This window comes from Crocodylus porosus, unplaced genomic scaffold, assembly GCF_001723895.1.
Source record: "Crocodylus porosus isolate Cpor-Errol unplaced genomic scaffold, CroPor_comp1, whole genome shotgun sequence".
NCBI lineage: Eukaryota > Metazoa > Chordata > Crocodylia > Crocodylidae > Crocodylus > Crocodylus porosus.
In genome coordinates, this window is record NW_017728931.1 from 2,905,982 (window position 1) to 2,923,642 (window position 17,661).

At 40.4% G+C, this 17,661-nt stretch overlaps 1 protein-coding gene across 2 annotated transcripts in view; it reads left to right on the top strand.

Moving 5' to 3' along the window:
- CFAP61 (cilia and flagella associated protein 61) overlaps positions 1-17,661 on the top strand; it is a 208,535-nt gene that overhangs the window by 37,452 nt on the left and 153,422 nt on the right. For both annotated transcript variants that reach the window (XM_019544070.1, XM_019544071.1), the window contains 4 exons: positions 1,906-1,997; positions 5,140-5,232; positions 8,490-8,677; positions 16,959-16,998. In XM_019544070.1, the coding sequence (XP_019399615.1) occupies positions 1,906-1,997; positions 5,140-5,232; positions 8,490-8,677; positions 16,959-16,998 (413 nt within the window). The remainder of the gene's footprint in view (positions 1-1,905; positions 1,998-5,139; positions 5,233-8,489; positions 8,678-16,958; positions 16,999-17,661) is intronic.

Sequence of the window (17,661 nt, forward strand, 5' to 3'; positions counted from 1 at the left end):
GACACTTCTAGATAAGAAATGAAGTTTACAGAATGCGCGTGTGTAGCTTAATGCCAGTGGAGAAAAGTACAAAGCGTTCACTTTGATTAACAGTCGACTTCAAGGTTACATAAATGTGAGAGTGCTGCGCGGCAGTTATACAGAAAAGGAAAAATAATATAAAGTCTTTGCTAAAAACTATAAGATAGTTACACTTGTCACATGAAAAAGGAAAGGAAGCAATTGATTAATGCAAAATCCAATCATTAATATCATTGAGCATAATCAATGCTGTGCAGATCTAAAATTTGATTTCAGCCAATTTGATTGTGTGCTGTACTTTCCTATCTTATCTGTGGAGCCCTTTCTTCCCTGTTTTACATGTTAATGTTTAAAACCTTTTAAAAAAATGTACCTGTGTCCTCTGTCATAATGGATGTTCATTAGCACCAGTGAGTTTCAATCTTTTTAGTTTAAAACACGGCAAAGATCCTTTATAACTAGCTGACATGGCTAGTTACCTCAGTATTCAATGGAGAAGTTCCCTGGATTGTACTGAAAATCAGAGGTAGCCCAGGCCACGGCTCAGACTAGGATGCTGAAACCCACTGCCCAGCTGGAAGATCCTTTGGGGGTAAGATGTGTCCCAAATCCACATGCAGATCCTGCAGCTCTTCAAAGGAACCGCAGCAGTTGTTTGAAGGATCCTGGGACATATCTGATGAGAACTGCCCCCCTCTCCCCGCAAGGCAGGCACCAACTTCAGTCTCTCAATAGACACCAGTTTTATTGAAGAAGATAGGTAACTGGCAAGGTAGGGGAGGCTTCTTTTAGAATGCCAGCCAGATTGAGACAGCCAGAAATGCAAATTAATTAGCGCCTAGGAGCTCCCATACAATCTGCCCTTTAATGTCCAAACTTAACCGTAATAAAAGTTGTAGGAATGCATGGAAAAGAGACAAAGGAAAGTCTCTTCTGTTTGATATTTTTAGTTCTTGTTCTTCTAGTACTTCTTTTTGTTCTTCTATTTGTTCTGTTTAGTAGCTCATGTAACATAAACTATAGCAAAGGGAGTAACCAGTTTATAGGAAAAACTATTCACCCTTGAATTGCAAGAAAGAATGGATCATTCTGACCATAAAAGGCAGGTGTCCAGGCCTAGGACAGGGTTAGGACTAGATTTATCTCTTGAAGTACCTACTTGCCCATTTTTTTAAGGATTTCATGACTAGTATCCTCATTTAGAATTGTCAGGACTACGTCATATTTGTCAGTCAGTTTTTCAGTCACTGTCCATCCTCTCCCCATTCTAGATACTATACAAATTATATTTTACTCAGAGGATCCTGAAGTGCAAACTTTAATAAAATGTCACAAGAGTACCTGTGAAACAGGAAATTAAGTATTTTCATTTTATAGATAATAATCATAATAATGTATTTTCCTTTAGTACTTACCATCTAGTCTCACAGCCCTCACTGAAGTATGCCTCACACCATCCCCATGAAGTGGAAAAGTATTATTCCCATATTAAAGGTGGAGAAACTGATAGGGGTAGGTAAAGTGACTTTCCTAATGTCATGGAGCATATGAGAAGCAGAGACTGATGCTGTCTATCAAGAGGGTCATATAATATCCAGTCAGTATTCTTACCACATGACCCCTTCAGATGGAGTCAAAATGTTTTAAATCTGAACATGTTAAGAATTCTGTCCAAATTATCCTTCATTCAAATCTTCTTTTAAAGTCACTTCTACAAAGGTATCTTCACAGTAAATAATCAGATATGATGAATGTTTAGCCATGGTCATAAGAAACATCTTAATAAAGACGTTCTACTTCAAATTATACTTTAGGTACTGCTGTGATATATATATCTCCAATTCATACCTCCATTTGATGCATTCATTCTTTTTCATTATTTAGATAAAGATAAAAGCAGCCAAACAAGTCAACGAGCAGAATCTGTTTTCTCTCAAAGCTCTGAATGTATTAGTGTTCATGATATGGATATTCAGGTAAAGACATCGAATATACTTCCCTGGATATTTAAAGAAATGCCATAACTATTGAATTGTCTTAAATATGCTTTATTATTTTAAGTGTTAAGGAAATAAATTGGGAATTTTTATTGCTTAACTAAAAACTATGTGCTATCCATGCTTGGTCTCATTATATTCTTCCTCTGTCCTCCTATCCAGGGTTTGTTTTAGACTCTAAAAATATGAGATTTAATTAAGATGAAGTGATTAAAATAGGATTCAGTTCTATTAGAGGCAAAGTATGATAGTTATCTCAGAGTTCTTTGATAGCCTTAGAAGGAAGCCTGAACATGCTTCTTCAATAATACAGCTGTGTAACCCAGTTCTTTTTAGAGTTGGCACAGAAAACCTGAGAATAGTGGGCCAGTTTCTCAGCTGTTGTGAGTAAGCTTAGCTCTGTCAAAATCCATTATATTAATGCTAATTTAAATCAGCCAAGGATCTTGCCTATCGTTATGAAGTCCGTAATAATTCGTCTGAGAATTAGTATATTATGGTGATACCAAGATTTTACTTTAAGATAAACTGGGAACCTGAATCAAATACTGCAGCATTTTCAGCACTAAGGTACTTGGTAGTGCCCAGCAGAGCTGGTTAAAAATGCTTAATTGCTTCTGCAGACTGCTCTAATGCCCAGTTTCTCCTGTACTTTCAAAGAGGTCAGAATATTAAATTGCCTCTGATTTCCAGTCTTTTCACATTACCATAAAGGATTACCTACTTACCTGTGCAGGAAGGCAGTGGGAGGTGTTGAATGACTTGCAAGCTTTTACAGGGAAATACAAGCAAGACTATTTGGAAATTCCTGGCTTTGGGTTGTCATAAGACAAGAAAATCTGGGCAATAGATGTTTTTCTTGTTCTGTGAAAGTTATCCCAAGATTTCAAGACTTTTCATGTTCTGCTTCAGAGCAGTTGGAACTCTTCCACTTTGTGTACCAATAAATATTCAATGGAGCAGGGACTTAAACCTTCATCTCCCATGTCCCAGGTGTTAGGACTCTGACAGAGGTGGATCACTACAGTCCAGGCAGTTTTCTATCCACCTTACAGTGCATTCATCTAACCCATGCTTCCTTAGCTTGTTTGCAAGAATGTTATGGGAGACTATATTAAAAGCCTTGCTTTTAAAGTCAAGATATATCATGTCCGCTGCTCTCCCTACATCCATAGCACCAGTCATCTCATCACAGAAGGCAGTCGTGTTGGTCAGGCATGACTTGCCCTTGGTGAATCCATTCTGACTATTCCTGATCAGCTTCTTCTCCTCCCAGTGCTTAGAAATGGATTTGTTGAGGACCTGTGCCACGATGTTTCTAGGGACTGAGGTGAGGCTGACCAGTCTGTAGTTCCCCAGATCCTCCTTCCCCTTCTTAAAGATGGGCACTATGTTTGCCCTTTTCTAGTCATCCAGGACCTCTCCCAGTCAGAGAGAACCAGACCAAACCAAATACAGCACAGTAAGGAATAGTTGTAGGAGTGGATGAGAGAAATACCCAGGAGTAGCAAAGACTATTAGCAGAAGAAAAGAAGCTGATAACTGGGAGGTCAAGTCCTATCAAAAAAGGACATTCTCACCTCCTGTGTGTGGAAAGAATTCAGGAGTCAGGGAAATTATCATGTGCTGTAAAACTGATATCAGTGTTTAGTACTTGATTCTTGGTGTCCAGCCAGTTTATGAATTTTTGTTCCCATGTTTGCCTTTTAAAGGTGTCAAGTAGATTTCTCTTGAGCACGAAGATAACAAGGTCAGAGAGAGAGTGGCTGTTCTGTGAGAGCTGTGCTCCTAATGTTGTTTGTGTGTCTCTGTCCTTTTATATATATTTTTTTCTGTGAGAATTCATTCTGATCCATAGTTACAGTTTAGTTTAACCACATATTTGCTATGTTGGCATCTCATGCATTTTCCAGGTGTATTGTATGTTAGGAAAGGCATGTGTAAGAACCATGGATTCTGATGGTTTTGTCATGGGGGATGTTGATAGTAGTGGCAGTGGAGAGTTTGCAAGGTTAGGGGTTTGTGTGAAAGCCAGGAATGGAGGGGCTGGATTTTATCTTTGTAGAGTATAAACTGTAGTTGTTTGATGACCCTTCTGATCAGTTCATGTGGGATGGTAGGCAACCATCAGGGCTGTGTGGTTTACAGGGGCATTTCTTTTTGTATTGTAGTAGGGTTTTTTTTCTACGCCAGTAAGTTACTGTGCTTGTTTGGAGAGCTCTTTGAAATGCATGGTCTACTTCTCTTTTGAAGTGTTCATGTTGTATAAAGGCAGATTTTAGGTTGGCCAGGTGTTCTCTTTGAAGCAGCTGTGGTGGTGTTTGAGGGCCTGACTGTAGATTACAGGGCTTTTTTGGTGTGTTTGGGATGATTGCTGTTCTTGTGGATACAAGTATGGTGGTCTGTTTTCTGCATATAGTAGTTTGTAGGGATCCCATCCAGAATATGGATTTTATGGGATCTAAAAAGGTGATGTTAGTGTAGGGTATATTCCAGCAAAAGTTTGATCAAGTGGTAATAGTTGTTAAACCTGTGGTGGAAGTCAGTAAGTGAGTCCAGATAATGAAAATATCATCTGTGTAGCACAGATGTACTGCCAGGTTGCAGGTGTATTTTTCTAGAAATGTTTTCTCCAGGTGGCTCATGAAAAAGTTGGCATATTGAGGGGCTGTCTTTGTGTCCATGGTTTGGAGGAAATGATGACTCTTGAAAGTGGAGTTATGGGTGAGGATGAAGTGGATGATTCGTGCAACATGTTGTTGCAAATCTAGATGTACTTCATGATCTTTAAGGTAAAACATACTAACAGCTTTTCCTGGGACACTCTGTTGCACCTCTGTTAGGTTATTGCGGCTTATTCCAGAGACAAGTGTCAGGCTGCGGATGCTGTCTGGCCACCTAGTGGTGAAGGAGCAACAGTGCAGCTTTGAAGAAAGAGATGTAAAAATGACTCTGTCACTCCTACTTGACTTGGGTCAGACCCCAATGTAATCAGTCCTAGGTCAAATGAAATGTCTGTTTACAGCCTATTAGTCATTCTTTTAAGATCCAGAGGGGAAAAAAAGCATGACTGTGGGTTCATGAATGTTCATTTGTCTATTACTAATCACACATTCTACAGATTGATGCCAAAACTGAAGATGTGCCTTCCCAAGCCTCAGATACTGTTGCCACACCATCTCCAACTGGAAGTGTTCAAACTAATGTGTCAGAGGTGAGCTCAGTGTGCAGCAGAGTATTTTGCAACATACTTGTGCTTTGTGCATTTCTTAATTATGTTAATCTTGTGGTATGGACGTGCTGAAGACTTTCCCATTTTGGTCAGCTTGCCCAGTATTTGATGGTTTGTTCCTTTTTTCTTTATTTTTTTTTAAGTCTCAACCCCCAGTACCATATTATCACAACAGAATCTCAGAATTAATTTTTAAAAGTAAATTTCAGAGGAAAGATTGAAATGGTGTGCCCTAAATGCAGAAAAAAGGAACCAGAAATCAAATAGGGAGCCAAGGTTGTTGTTAAAATCCCAATGATTTTAAACCAAACTCCTGAATGTTTGAGGCTGGCAATAATGCTTTCCATGCAGCTGTGCCCCTGCATCACAGAAAAGTCATCTCTCACTGGCCCAGAATAAGCCAACATGAGGAGAATCATATGGGGCCTGACTGGATCTGGGGCAGCTATAGTCATACAGCTCCTGTAGTCGGCAACCTCTGCATTGCATTCTACTCTCTGCCTGGTGAGCAGTGGATTCTGTGTTTCCTCCTCCCCATTCTCCCAAAGCACCTGTTTCTTTTCCCAACCAGATCCTATTTACTTGGGCTTTTATAGGGGGAGGCATTGTTGCTTTCATTCAGAATGATCAGTGAATTTCAAAGAAACTGAATAATTGGCTGTTTCCCAACACTATCAATGCTGTGAGATTTGCTTTTACTCTTTCATAATGCATGGTTTTTGTATAATTTTATTCAACCTTTTAGTTTGTAAAAGATCAGTTTTCAAAAAGTACATTTTGTTGTTTGCTTTTTAATTATAAATGAAATATAGAATGTCCTAGGACTGTCCTTTCACTGCTAAGTAGAAGTTGAATTTAGTAGACCAGGGTTGTTCAACTGTTAGCCTGCTTGTAGTTCTGGAGGGGTTGAGTTGCAGCCTGCAGGGCTTGTTGGTGCAGCTGCCAGAGCTATTGTGTTGGCACAGCTCTGGAACTCAGTGGGAGGAAATCCAGGTCTTCTGTTGCTGTTAGGAACTAAAATCAGCAGCAGGAGAAAAGGAAGGGCAAGCATGGCAGTGCACCTTTGGGTGCTTGCCACTTTAAGGGCTTGAGCAGGCTGTGAGGCAGCCTGCAGGTAGGAGCCAACCCAATCAGGCGGTCACATGACAGCCAGGAGGCCACCTGATTGGAGCAGGGCTGAGTAGCCTCAGTATAAAAGCAGGACCTGAGGAGCCAGGCCTGCAGTTGCAACTGGGGAGCTGAAGGTTGAATATCTCCCAGCTGGATCCTGCTCCCAAAACAACTGGAGGTCAAAGTACGAATTATGGGGATGGAGGAGGTTCCTGAGGACCCAGTCTGGGGTCCAGCACCTTTAGAAGGGGGCTCAGTGCCTGTGGCCTGCTGAGAGAAGAGCTCAGAATAAGCCCAGAGAGGAGCTGTATGCACAGGGGCTTTGTAAGAGACCAGGAAGGTATGAAAACTGGTCCTGGGGCATGACCTGAAACTACAGCCTGCTGGGGTTGGATGGTGTGGTGGGGCTTCCTGTGACAGGGCAGTCCCCAGGAAATACCACACCTGTGTCTCCTCAGTGAAAGGCAAGTATGGGGTGCTGGAAAGCCCCAGCCCCCATTGCCCTGTGGGTGACCCTGTGGAGGGGAAAGGCTAGGAAAGCACACCCCAACAGAACAGCATACAGCCAAGGCCCACAGAGTGAGGGCAGTGTGGGGAGGGGCCCGAGAAGGTGGATCCATATGGGAGAGAGGGCTAGGTGCTCAAGAACCTAGCCAGAAAACCTTTGACTGGCCTGTGCTGGGGCCAGGACCAGGATGGTTGAAAGGCAAAAGCACCCACTGTGAGCAACAGCCAAAGCCAGTTGCCTAGAATCCTAAGTGGCTTAGAGGTGAGGACATGGCCTGCGAGGCCAAAGGTCCCAGAGGGGGCTACTGCTGAGAGTGAAATGGGTGTAGGGAGTTTGTAGCCCTGAATGATGGCGGAGGTTAGGCTGCCTGAGTAGGAGGGATCTGGGTTGGGGTCTGAATGTCAGCCGGGAATATAGTGTAGGGCTGGAGCTTATAGTGATGCCATCTGCAAGGCATGAGACATGGTAAAGGGGAGGTCAGAGCTGTGTATATCGCTTTTGGTATCAGGACATTAAAAATGGGCAGCTTCCCACCTAGGAACATCAATTCAATTACATCAAAGGCGTGGCAGGAGAGTCAGGTGGGGGGACTGCCCTAGGCAACTGGGCAGGCCGATATTGTAAGTGGCCTTGAGACGGTCTCCTGTCACAGCAAGCAACAGTGGTATTAATCCCTGGGTTCTGGAGCCACGTCATTGCAGTGGCTCCAGCATCTACACTGACAAGTCACCACCAGAGGTGGGTCATCCAGTTAGCAAGAAGCTCGGCATCTCAGATCCAATGCACAGGGCCAAATGAGTTGGCTGCCCCTGCACCAGACCGTTGGATTTGCATTGGAACTCAGGGAAAGTACCACTGGGGCAGGAGTTTTGTCTCTCTTTTGTTCCACAGCATTTAATATAGTGTGGTCCTTCTGGTCCATGACTAGGACTTCTAGGCACTATGATGATACAAATTATAAATAGTGAAACTAAAGTTTAACTCCCTGATGGAGGCCGGAAAGGCGAATTTTTCTTTGTCTTTTCTTTTCCTGAAGTGGCAGTGAATATAGTACAAATACTCTTAGATAAAAAAAATCATATTTCTGTTAGTAAAATGGAACTTGTACAAATAGTATACCAAATTTGATTCATGCCCTGATTTGGATGGGGTGTGTGTTAGCAGAGAATTTGTCCCATGGAATTGTAAACATTTATAGTTCTTTTATTCTTCTCTTCAGTATAGTATCAAAGCTGTGCTGTTTTTCTTCAAATATTCTCTTCATTGTTCTACCATTTAAATATAGCAATACAGATTTCTATTTGTTTTTTTAATATGGCTAAGAACAAAATCTTTACATTAAAATATTTTCTAAATCTAAATATGTATTATTGCCTCATATAGGCATTTTAATGAGAACTATTAGTTTCTGAATATTTTTGTTTCTTTTAAAAGTGCTTAAAGCCTCTTACAACAGGCATTAACTGTTTTATAAATTTGCATTCCCCCTGCCCTGCTTAAACTTCTTTCTTTGTCAAAAGCCCTTCTTTTCTGTAGAGAATGATGTAATGATGCAACAAGTCTCATTCAACAAAAAGTGAAATCTGATTTTATTTGGGTCCCTTGTCTCTTCTTGCTACAGAAGGATGGAACAAACATTGTTTCCAATGCTGAATTGCCCTTAGGTGATGTCACAGGCACAGATTTTAAAACCACTGGGATACCTACCCTGGAGACTGATGAGGAAGATGCCTTTCATCCTGTGTACAGAGGAGCTGTATCTGCCTTCTGCATTCAGCTGTTTTGTATTGATGAGAAGCATGAAGCAAGGTATGTAGAGACATATAGGAATTTGGTTTCCAGTTTTCAGTAACAACTTACTGTAACACTCTATTAGGTATTAGGTATGACAGGTTCTACTAAAGTTAAGCTTGAATTAGTTTCCACCTAACCTCTTGTATGCATTCACTCATATTTTTAAAAAATCTTTTACCTTCTACCTGAAATTGTCCAAAGGTTCTCTCTGATGGTATGCCCTGAGCAATATAGTGTTTACCAGGCTGCAGTAACAGCAGCTGCACTTCTTGGGAAAACCATGGATTAACATGAAGAGTACCAGATGTTAGGTTTTTGTCACTGTTGCTAGTTAAATAGAAAGTGGGGAGTTGGGCTTTTTTTACTGCCCTGACAATAGATATTCCTGCTTCCATTCTTATTTTCCAGGGTTTTCAAGTATTCTGTCAACTTAGTAGTATCTACCCCAGAGGGCTGTCCTGGTTGGATGTGTCTTTAACCTTGAAAGGTAGCACCTGATTATGTTAGACTTTACAGGCCTTAGTGCTGTACAGGAGGGATGCAAATTTGCTTCAAAGAAATTCCTTTGTATTTCTCACAGCTCTTTGGAAATTTACCAATATATCCCCATATTAGAAAAAGCCATGTTAGAAATGATTACTCTGAGTGGAAATGTTATTGAGCCCCCTGCTACCAGGTGAAAGAGGAAAGGTCTGAAATTGTAATTTGTGGACTTCATTGCCATAAGATGCAGAAACTGACAATTTAATCAGTTTCAAAAGAGATTTAGACAGATTTACATAGGATAGGTCCATCACTGGATACTAAACAACACAACAGGTGCAAGTTCCAAATTTGGACTTCTTGGGCCTCTAAATCCTGGAAGCTGTAAAGGAAGAAGGGTGAGAGCAGATCAGTCTGGATGGACCCTGTTTAATTACTCATCTCCTTAGCACCCACTCAGTCTCTGTGAGATACAGGATTCTGAGCTAGATGGAACTCTGGTCTGATCCATTATGGCATCCCTTATGTTCTTATGTGTAAATACTTCTCAGTATTCAGAAAGAGAGAAGGGCACAGGCCTATCCAGGATCTCAGACTCTTTGAATTTCATATAGAAAAATTAAATTCTAAATTGTGTCTGGATACAGTAACACCACCCAAAAAAGAAGACTGTGTGCCCAGGACTTTGTCATCATTTACATAGGGATACATCTCAAGCACAGAGTGTATTTCAAATTTCTTATGAGAATAGCAACAGCAATACAACATAGATTCATGGATTGTAAGGCCAGAAGGGACCTTGGAAGATCATCTGGTCCAGCCCCCTGCACCAAGCAGGAAAGAAAGCTGGGGGTCAAGTGACCCCAGCAAGGTGACTGTCTAGTCTCCTTTTGATGATTTCCAGGGTAGGCGATTGCATCACTTCTGGTGGCAGCTTATTCCACAATCTGGACACCCTGATTGTGAAGGAGCTTTTCCTAATGTTGAGCATGAATCAGTCTTCCAGGAGTTAGTGGCCATTACTCCCCGTTTTCCCACTGTGTGCCCTGGTGAACAATTGCTCACCAAGCCCTTGATGTACTCCCCTAGTGTAGCGGTAAGCTGCTACCAGGTCCTCTCTCAGCCTTCTTTTCTTCAGGCTGAAGAGTCCCAGATTGTTCAGTTTTTGCTCATATGGCTTGCTGTGTAAGACCCTGATCATATGGTTGGCTCTTCTTTGGACTCTATCAAGCTTGTCCATGTCCTTGTTAAAGTGTAGTGCCCAGAACTGGATGTGGTACTCCAGCTGCAGTTTTACCAGTGCTGAGACCACATATTACCTATTGGGATGGTGCAGTGACCATTTATTTTAAAGTAGGAGAATGAATGTCCTTTTTTATGTAGATCAAAGGTATCAAACATATAGACTACAGATCCAGCTTGAACAATGCTTCTGTATGGCCACCATGACCCAAAGTATTTAAGGCTGAAATACTGAATCCCTTTTTCAGTTCAGTCTTCACAAATAGGAGCAACAATCAGATGATGAGTGCTGTTGGCAACCAACATAAGGAAGGACAAACAGCATAGAGTAGTAGAACAGGTAAGGAATTATTTCAAGAAGATGTTTTCAAGTCGGTAGGGCCAGATAGGATGCATGCTAGGATGCTGAAGGAATTACCTGATATTAATTTTAGGGCCAGTAGCTGTCCTCTTTGAGAACTCCAATCAGGATCCTCCATGTAGTCCTTAGCTATCCTCCAGGTCAAGTCCCACATGCCTGGAACAAGGCAAATATGACATCCATCTTCATGAAGCATAAGGAGGAGGATCTGAGGAACTACAGATCTGTCAGTCTGACCTCCATACCTGGAAAGATCATGGAGCAGGTCCTCCAGCAATCTATTTTGAAGCATCTAGAGAAGAACAAGGTGACAAGGAACAGCCAGTATGGATTCATCAAGAGCAAGTCATTCTGGACCAAATTGATTTCCTTCTGTGATAAGATGACAGGGTCTGCGGATCGGGGAGAGTAATGGATTGATATACTTTGGCTTTTGACTTTGTCTCTTAAGACAATCTCATTAACAGGCTAAGGAAATACAGTCTAGAGCAGGGGTTCTCAAACTGTGGTATGCGTACCCCTGGAGGTATACAAGACATCTCTGGGGAGTATGTGGAGAAATTGTGTATTGGCGGATTGAATTTTCATTATAATAATAATTGGCATTTAAGGTGTTAAAATACAAAATGTATGCTGGCAGGGGTACATGGGCAGCTGGTAATCTGGAAAAGGGTATGCAATAAGAAAAGGTTTGGGACCCTCTGGTCTAAATGAAAGTAGTGTGCAATGGATACATAACTGGTTGAATCATCATAGCCAATGAGTAATTATCAATAGCTCAATGTTAGTTGGTAGGAGGTATCAAGTGGGGTTCCCCAGGGATCTATCCTTTGTTTCTGTTTAATATCTTCATTAATGACTTAGACAATAGAATTGAGTGCATGCTTAGCAAATTTGTGGATGACACCAAGTTGGGTGGAGTTGCAGATTCTCTAAAGGGTAGGGCTAGGATCGTGACTGACCTAGAAAGACTGGAGAAACGGGTCTCAATCAGTCTGTTGAGATTAAACAAGGACAAGTTCTGCATTTAGGACAGAATAATATCATGCACAAATAATGACTAGGGAATGACTGCCCAGGCTGCAGTACTGTAGAGAAGGACCTGGGAGTTATAGTAGATCGTAATTTGAATATGAGCCAACAGCATGCTCTGTTGAAAAAAAAAAAAGCCAACAGCATACTGAGTTGTGTTAACAGTGTCACTTGCACATTGAGAGACACTTGTGAGACCTCACTTGGAATACTGAGTCCAGTTTGGGGCCCCATACTTCAAGAAGGATGTGGCAAGTTTGTAAAGAGCCCAGCACAGAGCAGCAAAAATGATAAAGGGTCTTGGAAGCAAAACTTACAAGGAGAGACTGAAAGCTCTGGTGTTACTTAGTCTGGAGAACAGATTACTGAGGGAGGATTTGATGTCTTCAGATATCTGACAAGCAGTTATAGAAAGGATGGAGACGGTCTTTTCTTTGTAACCAGAATGATTTTGCAGTGGCCAGGGCTACTTGTATTGCCCCTTTATATACTCTCTGGAAATTAGACTGGGGGAGAGAAAGGTATTTACAGCCGGATCTCAACGATAAATGGTGATCCTCCTTGACTAGACTCAGGACCAAACAGGTGCCTATAGCTGTTTTGGCTGGATGTAGACTTTCCATTCCAAAGGCGAAAAGATGTTGCCCGGCTGGAAGACACTATCCATTATGCTTTAGAATGTTCTTTATATAATGACATAAGGAGAAAGTATTTATCACCAGTCTTACAGAAATTGATATACTTTCTTTGTGACCATAGGGGACAGGACTAGGAGGCATGGCCTCAAGCTTCAGCAGGGGAAGTTTAGGCTGGAGATTAGAAGGAACTTTCTAACTGTGAATGGGGTCAAGCAATGGAACAGGCTACCTAGATAAACTGTGGAATCTCCCTCTTTGGAAGTTTTCAAGAATAGATTGGACAGACACTTGACTGGGCCAGTTTAGTCAGGAATGATCCTGGTGTGAGCAGAGCCTGGACTAGATGACCTTGTGAGGTCCCTTCCAGTTCTACTTTCCTATGATCCTGTTGAAATCTTCTCAAATCTAAATTTTTATTTAAAAAAAATCTAAAATTTCAGTGGTGACTGTAGATAGGCCTCTTCTAAATGTAAACTGGTCATGCCATTGATGTTTACCTGAGTCTACAGGCAGTTTGATAGTGTAGGCCAGAGGAATAAGTCCCCTCTGTTAATCTGATTGGAGTGTCAGCCTTATTGTCCAGTGACTATCTATCTGTGCCAAAATTATTTGATCGCTGATCATATTAGTGGATAAATGTAGATAAGGAGTGGAAATAACGTACACACATATGGAGAAAGAAAATGGAAATTAAGATTTGCTGTAGGGAGAGAAGTACAGGAGACTCTTGAAGTCAGAAAAATGGGGAGGAAAATAGAGTGTGTGACACAAGGGTCAGTGAACCAAAAATGAATGAGGTTTCTTACCGATGAATGAAACTGAGCAGGGAACTAATAATAAAATGTTCAACTACATATAAGCAGTATTCTCCCATAGATCCTTAGCAGGACCTCACACTAATTTCATGGCCAATCCATTGTGCATTGTGGGGAGTATGTAGTTCTAAACTTATTCCCCTGACCATAAGCCATATTTTAAGCACAGAACTTTCCTCTTTCCTTCAAATGAGGCTCCTGATCCTGATGATTTGGTGCTCAAAGAAACACCCTGAGAAGACTTCAAAGATCAATTGCTTATTACAGTACTTTATTCACTGGAGCTTATCTATAGAGGATAATTTACTAGTATAATTATCTCATTATAATATCAGTTTAACTTGCTAGGTGGACAGAATAACAAGAGCATACACACAGGGACTTGTATTGATATAACTATCAAGGAATAATTATACCATGATAGTTATGCCAGTACATTTCCTAATGTGGATGAGCCTTGAGGCTTACGGTAAACTATCTAAACACTTTATTCTCCAGAGAAGATTATAGTATGCAGAAACTTTCCTAGATGCATTTTCTCCAGAACAAGTTCTCTTTCATAGTGGATCTGACCGAGAATTTGCCAGAGGCAGTAAGAACCAATAGAAGTGAAGTTACAGATTGCAAAGTTTGAAGTACCTGCAGCACATTTCAATAAGACAGCCTCTGTAGGCCCTGGGCAACTGACATTATCTGAGCTTCAGTGACTTCTAGACAGTCCAGGAACAGACTGTAATTAGGAATAGATTTCAAAATTTCTTCCAGTACCAACTGCACTAACCAATGATGCATCTTGTTTGGAATGAGAAGCCCACCCAGAGAAGTTAGGCACTCAGGGCATTTGGGTCCTGATCCACAAAGGTGTTTAGGTGCCTAATTTCTATTGATTTCCACCTAAATAGATACAGGAGGCCCATATAACTTTGAGCAGCTAAATCTTACTCCCTTTGAAGAACAGCAGGTAAAAGTATATTGTCTGGGTAGGGTGGCAATCCTATTTGTTCTGAGAACTATGAGGTACTTTTGGTGTCCCATAAGGTAGCTTTATTTCAAAAGTACTAATGGGCTACCAAATTATATGTAAACCAGAAAGACCAGTGTCATGGCCCCTGAGTCAGGGAGCCTGTATGGACAGAGCTGAGCAGTGCCCACAAGATGCATTCTATAGCCACTTACCTTGAAGAGCAAGAATATTGATGTTTAAACATATTTGAAAAGAGATTTGCTGTATCTGCAAGTATCTATTGTATTCCCAAGCAGAATAGCTATGTAATTTTCTTTGTATATATTAGCCACATTGTCTTCCCTATTTGGATTTACCAAGAAATCTTGCTTAAATTCAATATTAAGAAATCACAGCTTGGGCTTGTCCAAAAGGAGAAATTGATAGCACAGTTATCCTGCTGCAGCTGTTCTGGACTAACTGCCTTCACAGGCATTCTGTTCTGAAATAAAAAATAAAATAGGGGAATTAAGGACAGAGGTGGCTAACATAGTATAAATATAAATATATCCATATAGCAGATGAGGGAGGGGACAGACAGCACAGAGGCAGATAGGGCATGGAGCAAAAAATAGAGTAACATAAGGCAAGGAGCAGAAAGCAAAGCAGCAGATCATCAAGGAGCTCAGCGCAAAGAACAGAAAGCAGGCAACAAATAAAGCACGGGAACGGGATGGCAGTGGCATTTGGAAAGGGTATGACGCTTAATTTGTGTTGTGGTTGCCAAAAAGGGCAGACCCCACTGCGACCCCACTGCTCTAAAGTAAAATTACTTTTATTTTGAAATGGCATATCCATGCAGATCAGTTACTCTGGAATAGCTATACCAAAATAGTTATTCTGCTACAGCACTGTTAGGATTTTCTTCTTTATGGGTGAAGCTGATTTCAGAGCTAAGAATGTCCACATCTCTGCCCTCTTGCAGTTTTGTTTTGTTAGGAAATGTAACTTTAATTTGTTTCTTCACCTTTGTATTCTTCCCTTTGACATTTTCCCCTCCATGCATTGTTGTTGTTGTTGTTCAAAGCATGTTCACTTTGCTTATCACTATACACTGCAGATTGCAGTCTCCTCTAATTTTTTTTAGAGACATCTCTGGAACAATTTAGACTGCAAGATGGGTATCTTTGGAGTCATTCTTTATCTTTTAAAAAGCTTTTATTGTAAGATTATACTTACATATTCTCGTCTCCAGAGTTAAATCTTGAAATTTAAATAATTGTGTGCGTGTATGTTTACTAAATATGTATATGTGTGTATATCTTTATAGATGTATATATTTTTCGTTCACTTAAGTATGTGTTTACTTTCTGCTGTGAAAGAAACTGACCATCATGACAATGGGAATAACATAGGTATGTGAGGGGATGGCAGGAGATAGCCTTGACTGGGCTTGGTATCTGAGAATTTTATCCTAAATGAGTTCCTGCTGACCCTGCCTGAAGGTGCATAGATCCAAGAGTGGTAATTTGCTGAAAGGTAACAGTTACAGAGGTGTTATCTCTTAAGCCTTAAGGGGAATTTGATAGTGAAGATTATGTACTATCCGTTAGAGTCTTCAGATGTTCCACGTCTCCAAATCTAGAAGCAGAATGTGGACTCTTAGTACCCTGGAAGAAAAACATGAATGAGCTAACCCACCAATCCACTTGTAATTAAATTATTTGGTCCTTTCGGACCAAATAACTCTTTAGATTCCTCTGGTTCTGTCTCTATTCTTGAGCTCCCTGTTGCCAAGAAGATACTGGGCACTGGAGAACAGGAAATTATACTGTTACAGGCTTACTGTACAACAGTTGCTGCCCATTATCCAAGCCCTACTGTTTGCTGTTGTGTCATTTTTTCTATTTATCCTGACAGTTATTAATGCCTCCACTAAAACTTATGATTCTTTCCATTTTTACTGGTACTGAAAATATAGGAATGATGTTTGCTTTATTGTTGATTCCAACCTTTATAAATATTCTTAAACAGCTGTCTGTACAGGTCATGTTTAGAATAGAAGTTTGTTTTGAGAGAATATTACATAAAATGTCTGCATTATTTTGGTTCATGGATATAGAACTGTCATATTCTTGCACATAAGGAAAAGAGAATAAAATTATTAGGTCTGTGTTGTCCTGTTAAACTTGAACATTGTGTTTCACTGCTCCCATAAAAAGTACAGGGGAATTATTCAAAAAGAGTAGGTAAAAATAAAAAGAGGAGAAATGTTCAGGAACAGTATTCAGATTATTGATGTTCCTGTTATTTTGATAGGGTCTATTGGATATATAGCAATGAAACAATAGTTCTTTTGGTGCATCATGAAGAAAAACTTTATCCATAACAGCAACTGAGGTTTGTAATCTCAGTAATTGGGCTTATTCTAAATAAATGCAATTCTGGCAACATTTCTGAAAGTTTTCTCTGATTTTATTTTATTTTTCCTCCGATCCTCCTCTTAATGAAGAGGGGTGTTTTTTGTTTTCATTTTTGTTCTTTTACAACCTAAAATCTTGGAGTTTACTGTTGTTTCGTGCTGCTTTAGGCTTTAGAAGCTGACAGCTGAAGTAGAGCATACACTTCTGTAATTGATTGATACCATACTAGAAGGAATGTCTTCTTAGTAAGTACGAACGAGTGCCTAGATGAATGGGGAATGATAAAGCTTTTGAAATATGCAGTAGTTCTTAGGTATGACCTTGTTTGTTTACGTAACAATGTTTGTTCTTGGTTGCAGGTCAATGGATTTCTTACATTTCATTTTCAACCTTTTCCCAGTATGTATAAGCAAAATCTTTAAGTGAAACAAGTTTTTGTTTTGTTTTATTTTTCATTGAAAGTTAGTGAAAATGGTATGATAAAAAATAAAATCAGTTGTAGATACAGAGCCATTCCCAGTGAAACGTGGTAGGGGGCTGCAGGGAGGATATTTCTGAGAGGTTTTACGAATAGTGTTGAAAACCTAACATCATTTGACAGTTGATACTTCTTAATGCTATGAAGTCCACATGCTTACTATGTGTTGCAAAGTGCCATGGCTCACGAGGATCAAGTGTAGGGCTAGTTATCCAAATCTGGTACAGTTGAGCAAGACATTCTCAAGATACAGCCTCCCTGGAAAAAAAAAATCATATCACTATTTTTTCAGTTCCTCTTACTTTTCTATATGCCCCTAGAACTAAAGCTGTAACTGCAGTATACCCCAAACTGGTGTCACCCTCTGGGAATTAATCTCAGCTGGTGTCTGGTGCTACTATCCTTTTTGAGAAGCAATATGTAAAAAGTTGCTCATAGTAAAAGTTGGATCTACAATGAATTTGAGCCAAGTTGACAAACTAGAAAAATTATGCATGCACAGCAGGCTTGAAGCTCTGTAAGCCAGAGTGCTGTAGTCAGTCCTTAGTCTTTAATTGGTGGGTGTCTCATGGTACTATGCTGTG